Source organism: Platichthys flesus, chromosome 2 (genome assembly GCF_949316205.1).
Source record: "Platichthys flesus chromosome 2, fPlaFle2.1, whole genome shotgun sequence".
NCBI classification, from domain to species: Eukaryota; Metazoa; Chordata; class Actinopteri; order Pleuronectiformes; family Pleuronectidae; genus Platichthys; species Platichthys flesus.
The window spans coordinates 27253424-27260923 of record NC_084946.1 but is presented as its reverse complement, the minus strand read 5'-3'; the positions used below and the strand labels follow the sequence as shown (position 1 = coordinate 27260923).

Genomic DNA, 7500 nt, shown 5'->3' with positions numbered 1-7500 from the left:
CTGAAAGGCAAACCGCTGAGCGAGGCCATCCACCTGCTGCAGATGGCCGGGGAGACGGTCACCCTGAAGATCAAGAAGCAGCTCGACAGTGAGTGTGAGTTTGACGAGTTTTATTAATTTAATATGAATTCAGTTTCATCGACCGACTGTCTTCTGATAAACGTGATAAACATTTAAAACAGCTTTTCCCCCCAAAACCATTCAAATACTACTCACACACAGCAACTGTATTCAAACTGTTTAATGTTACTTTATATTTAATTGAGTTTTCTTATATTTATTTATATTTTTGAATATTGAAATACACATTTTTTTATGTTACTGTATATTTGATCTTATTGTTCTGTCTCTTTTTTAATGAAGCTCACCTGCAGAGGCTTTTCACAGGATTTTATTTAGAACCATCGAGAGAATAAACATCTTGAAATCTTCACTCAGTGTCTTTTCAAGATTAAAATAGTGAAGCATTACTCAACTCTCTGGTGGTTTGAACAGATGATCTGACCCGTCTGGAAATAGGCTCATTGTCTTCGGGTTTTCTTTGTTGTCTAAATTTAAATCCAGCTTCTTCTCTCCAAGACTCGGAGGAGAGGAAAGCAGCGGATGCAGAGGACACGACAGAGAACGAGCTGAGCGACCCCGACGAGGACGATTTGACGGACAGCCAACAGACCAGCAAGATGTCCGAGCTCTACTCCACCACCATTCCCAGCGTGGACTCTGCCATGGAGTCCTGGGACGGCTCGGGGATGGACGCGGGCTACGGCAGCCAGGGTGAGTGCTGGACCCACACGAGCAGAGTGAAAGGTCAGAGTGGACACAACGCTATGAAAGGCCAAAGAGCGAGCACAGGGGAATTCAGTCTGACACGTGGGACTCGGTCCGGTGATGCTAATCTGTCAGCTGAGCCTCAGGAGAAGCCTTCGGAAAACCCTTGAGTGATGAGATTTTAGTTTTCTGAAAACTTCATGTACGTGAGACCCTTCCTCCTCCTGCAGGCACGTACAGTAACCAAGCTGTGGGCATCACGCTCCACCCGCACGAGTGGCGCAGTGTGAAGCAGCAGCAGCAGCAGCGCGGCGCCACGCCTCCTCCTGGACACCGGAAGAACTACCCCTTCAGCGATGGAGGGTTCAGTGAAGACGACTGGGACAAACCACCGGGGTAGGACAGAACTTTAGAGTCATATTCATATACCCACTAGTGGGACATTTCATTTGTGAGCTTGTCTGTATTGGTTTCGTCAAAGTTAAGTTATTACCACAAAATGTATTTGATGTGTAATTTGACTTTATGGTTTGGCCCAATGTCCCATCCATTAACATGGAGAAGGCTGTGTTTATGATCTATACCGCTGCCAGCCACCAGGGGGTGATTAAGATGATTTGGCTTCACTTTCTGGAGCTGTGATGTCATCCATCTTTATTTATAATCTACGACCAAAACATACAAAACCAGAGTAAAATCCTCAAAGGACACGTTATATATAAAATAGAGCACAGGCAAAAAAACATGTATAGATATATAGGAAGCTGGCTAAGTATAAAATAGTTATTAATGTGTGATTTATGGAGGAGGGCGGAGATTAACAAGTTATTTTTGAATATTGATATCAAATAAAGTGTTTTTATATTTTGTATATTTTGTATATTTTGTATATTTTTTAATTGCATCTTGGAAGTAAAGGAAATGAATGAATGTAAATAAAAAAATGGAAAAAATACTTTGGCACTGACTGTGAATCTTCATAACTTTATATTCTACAACAAATTCAACCATTTCAGCTCAAAAACAGAATCATGTGATCACCTCGGTGATTCTCGGCGGCTGCACCAGGAGTTTGTGTGGAAGTGCAGAGTTGAGTGGTGAAGTGAGCGATGGTGACAGAGGATCCCGAATATGTGTGTGTGCATAGTTGTGCGTCAGGAGGTTAAGCCTTGTGGGGATAGCAACGTTCGCGGGGGTTATATAACACTGCTGCGGGTGAGGAGAAAAATCATTTGCACAGTGAAAGTGAACTAATCTTGTCAGTCGAGGTTATTCAGTGTAAAAATAAAAAGATTACTCATGTTAGATTTAACCAGAAGGAACAGTCCCGTCCTGTCCTGGCAACTCTCTGTGTGTCCACAGCGGCTTTGCAGATACACACTACAGTCCATACAGAATATAATGAGGTGGAAGATATGCCTAGTTCACGTTTATTCTCATGACAGGACAGAAAAGTTTCATGTGATGGAGAAAGAGTCCAGAGACTGAGAGGCAGGGCGACCCACTATAGTGAGACACATGTTTCTCTTGAGCATCTTCACTGAACTGAATTTTGTGTTCTCGTTGTGCGACAGGTTCATCGGCCAACCGCCGGACGGAATTCTGTTGGATCCCGAGGACAGCTTCTGGTGTCAGGCGCTCGAGGACCTGGAGACCTGCGGCCAATCGGAGCTGCTCAGAGAGATCGAGGTCAGTCGGCACGTTAGCATCCGCGTCCTTCGCTCCCAAAACCGCAAATTAGAAATAAACATAGGTAGCTACATGTTCTAGACCTGGTTCATGTGTGTGTTTGTGTAGGCGTCCATCATGACAGGCACGGCCATCAGTCTGGGCGTGGACGGCGTCAACAAGCCTCCACCTGAGCCGCTACTGAGCCACAACAGGATGAGCCCCCTGCGGAGAAATTCTCTCCTGCACCAGGGGAACCTCCTGCACCAGGGCACGCACCTCCACCAGGGGGCCCACCTGCATGAGGAGGCCCACCTGCACGAAGAGGCCCAGCTTCACCAAGGTCAGTGGCAGACGCTACAGAATCAAATGTGTCTCCAGGAAACTAAGAGGAGGACGGATGAAAGGGGAATAACTTAATGCTGTGCGTCAAATGCTCGCTGATATACTGTCAACAGCAAACCTGTGATTTCCCCTCAGAATCCCTCCTGCGCCAGGAGATCCATTTCAACCAGGAGGCCCTGCTGCACCACGACAACCAGTCCCCTCTCCTGCACCACGATCCCAGACCCAAGGCGTCCCTGAGGGTGTCGGAGAGGACGTGGGAGTCCCGACGGATTAAAGAGGAGATGCAGGGCATTCTGTCCCCGACGCCTCTGGAGCTGCACAAAGTGAGTTCAGAGCTGCCAGCGGTTCAGTGAGTGGTAAACAGAAGGGAGCGCTTCGTTCTTAAAAGATCAACTGGGGGGGGGGGGGGTGGAGGTTTGAGGAATCCTTAAAGGCCTTTTAGGATTCGTGTTGAGAGCTGAGTGAGAAGATCCGTCCACTTTCATGGCTGGAACACGGGGTCAGGAGGAGAGGAGCTTTTTACATCGTATTAATTTGAGGTATATGCAGGTTTTAAAAATTCCTTTCCTATTGCCAGTGGAGGTGTTCACCTTTCGGTTTCTCTCCATCCACCGTGACTCATTTTTGTTGCATGAAAGAAACTGAAACTGAAATGTTCTCTGCCGCTGTCTAGATGCATTACATGCAGATGAAAGGTTGCTGATGCACTTTGTTCACAAGAAATCTTTTATTTCTGTTAAACACCAAGGCCTGGAAATTCAATGTGCGTCATAGTGCAGCGTCAAGACAAGAACCAAAATGAGCTTGTTCACCCTGGTGTCCTGTTTCCATCACTGTCTATCAGAGACAGATCCGGTTTCATTTACCACTTGAATCCATTGACATTGCAGACAAAAGCCAGATGTTAGTGGGTGTTAATGGTTTCCTTCGAGCTAGAGAGACAACCGATTCCCACTGCTTCCAAAACACAAAAGGATTTCTACCAGTCCTGCTAAAAAGTTCCATCTAGTTTTTTTAAATGTGAAGACAAACATGTTTTCGAATGTTGTGAGGAGGAGTTGTGTAATGTTCCTCACAGATCTGGGGTCTGCCAGGGACTCGGCAGCAGGGGACATTTCCTCCTCAGCCCAGAGGGTTGTTTTGGTTCTGAACAGTCATGAGTCGGAGGCCGCTCAGAATCCACACTTTCCTTTCTATCATCCAAACGGGTGAAGAGTCGTGACCAGAAACCATCACGTGATATTAACGTTAATGGTTCACAGCTGGATTAAACCAGCGTCCCAGTGCTGCTGACGGGTCTCCCGCCACCGACCACGACTTTCAGCTGCTTCCACTTTACGAGGCCATAAAAACGACCTCTCCAGGAATTGTTTTTGTGAGGAAGACGTTGGTTTTGTGCACTGCAGGGTGTTGTGTAACAAAGTGGGGAATGTACTGCTCGGCTGCTCGGCCTTGTGCGGCCCGGGCCCAGGACGAGAAAGACATTTGTTATCCAGGGAGAAAGTACATTAAAGTGAATCCTCGGCTGGTTCACTGATGGACTCGTTGGCCGTCCGCCAAAGTGTTACAGTCTTTAAATGGTGCCTCATTAAAAGATCATGTAATATTCATACATGGTGCGCTGCCTCTCCAGCTTTTTGTTAAGCCCGATTTCTCTGGAGAACATCTGCTCCTCATTACTTATTGTAAAAATATCCCTTTTGCATTTAGCTCTCTGGCTCTATTGACGGGTTTGGAGAGGAAGCCGTCATGCTTCAGTGAAGTGATGCATCATGGGTGGAAAGTGAACAGTGGATCATTTAGTAGAAACTCATCTTAACACAAGGGGCTGATTGTTTTTAAATAATTGATTCTCAGGATCTAAAAGCCTCCCAAAAAGTATTTAGATAATCTTGCATTTCATTTTCAAAGGTCTTACATGTTGTGTAAGTTATTGTTATACTTTTCAGGTACTTACTGAAGAAACGTATGATAATAATAATGTATATTTCTAGATCATAATACTTTATTACGTAGGATGTAGGAAACTGTGCTTTCTTTCCTGCTTTTTTAAATCAGGAGGATTTTCTGTCACTTTAAGGGTGAAAGTAAAATATTATAATATCCTGCAGCCTTTTTAGTTTGTTCATCTCTTTCAATTTAACATTTGTGGAACAGGAGCTGTCAACACTACAGAAATAGTGACTTTACCTTTTTTGCACAGTCTCTGTTTATGTCTTTTCCTCTTTCACAAGTGAGACTGTGGCCAAACAACATCGGAGACATTTTTAAGGTTTTACAATGGAGCGACATTTTAGAATGATCTTCATCTAACATTGTCTTTGTGTGACGTTCCAGGTATTTCTTAATTCAACAGAGAGTAGTCAGTCAGTGAGTTCTAGCTTTTGTTTCTTTCTTTTTTTGTATATATTATATAAAGTATTATTCCTATCTCTCGAGCAGCCTTTGTTTTTCATTCATTGAGTTTTCCCTCGTTCCTCCTCCTGCAGGTGACGGTGATAAAAGACCCAGAGAGCGACGACTTCGGCTTCAGCGTGTCGGACGGTTTCTTGGAGAAAGGAGTTTACGTGAACATGATCAGACCTGATGGACCCGCCGACCGAGCCGGGCTCAGACCCTATGACAGGATCCTGCAGGTAATGGTGAGAGCTCCACAACCAGAGGAGCAGAGGTGGTGCATCAGCAGGAGGAAATCTGTGGGTCTGGGACTTCAGATACTAGCTCCAAGGATTTAAGTTGTCATAAAGAAGAATGGTTTAACCTGAGTTGATTTCTGTCTTAGTAAGTCACAACCTGCCGGTCGAACCATTTCCATTTCCTCCGTCCAGGTGAACCACGTGAGGACGAGGGACTTCGACTGCTGCCTGGCGGTGCCTCTGATAACAGAAGCAGGAGACCGACTGGAGCTGGTCATCAGCCGCAACCCACTGGCCAACGACGACCTGGAGGACAATAACAACACTTTGGACCGTCCACTAGACCTGTAACACACACACACACACACACAAACACACACACACACACACACACAAGGAACCGGAGACGGATCTGCAGACACACACATCCACTGTGTCTCACTCAGCCAGGAGACAAAGTAGTGGAAACTTACAGTATATCTGGAACTGGCCCAAACGCTCACACACACACACACACACACACACACACACACACACACACACACACACACACATACAATCCAGCAGCTTGCAATAATTCTACGAAAGCGGGGCCAGAGAGTGAGCAGAGAATCCACCAGAGGCTCCTGACGACTCTCGTTGCTGCTCGAGCACAAACGACCACGAACCTGGGACGTTAAAAAAAACAACATTTTAACTGATACACATTGTTTTTGTTTTTTATCTTAAAACAAACCTGAAATTTGAGCAAAGTGATTTCAGCTGCGTTTTCAACGTGAGACCACAGCTTCCCAGTAAGAAAGTCCCAGTGCTGATGGTTCCAGACGAATCTGCCTTATTACACATTCTAGGAATTTTCAAGTGCACCTGAAGTGATGAAGAGAACACGGCCTTGCTTAGGTTTCAGATTTAGTTTTGGGTGATGTTTACATTGTGTCTGTACAGATGTGGCCATATTGTTGCTCACGTTCTGCTCAAATATTCTGGCTCCCGAGAGTCATTTCCCTGGAAAAGGTGGAGTTGAGCTGTTTTTCCAGGTGTCCAGTCCTGTAGTCGGACTTCTGAATCGGACGTTGCTCATCAAGTCACCACGCTGAAAATCTGAGTTTACGCCATCATCACATGGTCGAGACAACGGTGTCAACTGCCGAACTCTCTGGCAGCTGTGGTCATTAGATAACAACTCGTGTGTGTAGCACTTCTGAGAAATCCAGTAGAACAGGAAACAGGGACCGAGCCGTTCACAGTTAAAGCTTGTGAGCTCGATAGAAGCAGATGGCAGATGAAACGAAAAGCCAACGTGTTTATCCAACTTGGTTAATCTTTACATTAGAGAAACAAACATGTTGCATAAGAGCCGTTGGTAATACCCACTGGCAAACATCAGAACTCGCCTGGGCAGGAGATGACAGCGCTTAAGACCAGTGCTGACCCGGGAACACATCCACTCTCCTAGCGAGCTTACTGTTGAAGAACTGCGATGTTTCTACATCTTCTGCAAGATGCAATTTATCATCGATGCTTCCCACTTGCACTGGTAAAACTTTCAGGCATAACTGAGCAGGAGCATAGTGGCTGCTGCACATTCTTCTACGACTAGAGTCACACAAAAAAGCAACTTCATAACAGGAAGTAACAGGTTTCCAGTGTTAAAGGAATAGATGCTCACAATTATCATCACTCTCACTACAGAGATCCCAGGTATAGATGACGGTATCGTCTGCAAACAGTGGGACTGGATCTGTCAGGTGGAAGATGAAGCACCAAGTTGTTCAGACTCGCAGCTTGTCACACAGACACACACACACACACACAGATGAGGGCCAGTATGCTGTGTGTATGTGATTTAACATTTGTTCATGTTCCTGGATGTTTGCTGAACTTGGTGTGTCAAAAAATACAATACAGAGTACGGTACATAGTATAGTACATAGTATAGTACAGAGTACAGTACGGTACAGAGTACAGCATAGTACAAAGTACAATAACACATGCGCTGTGTCTTAAATCATCCACTTATTCACAAACACTTACTTTACTATAGAGAGACTTCTGTGTAGAGGATGATTTATTGAGCTCA

At 45.2% G+C, this 7500-nt stretch overlaps 1 protein-coding gene across 1 annotated transcript in view; it reads left to right on the top strand.

Moving 5' to 3' along the window:
- Positions 1–7476, top strand: part of grip2b (glutamate receptor interacting protein 2b) — a 30718-nt gene extending 23242 nt beyond the window's left edge. The window contains exons 17-24 of the mRNA XM_062398446.1: positions 1–94; positions 580–774; positions 999–1164; positions 2343–2457; positions 2566–2779; positions 2917–3107; positions 5274–5420; positions 5613–7476. The exon at positions 1–94 is cut by the window's left edge and continues 52 nt beyond it. Of these exons, the coding sequence (XP_062254430.1) occupies positions 1–94; positions 580–774; positions 999–1164; positions 2343–2457; positions 2566–2779; positions 2917–3107; positions 5274–5420; positions 5613–5771 (1281 nt within the window). The 3' untranslated portion in view covers positions 5772–7476. The remainder of the gene's footprint in view (positions 95–579; positions 775–998; positions 1165–2342; positions 2458–2565; positions 2780–2916; positions 3108–5273; positions 5421–5612) is intronic.
- Positions 7477–7500: the final 24 nt, after the last annotated feature.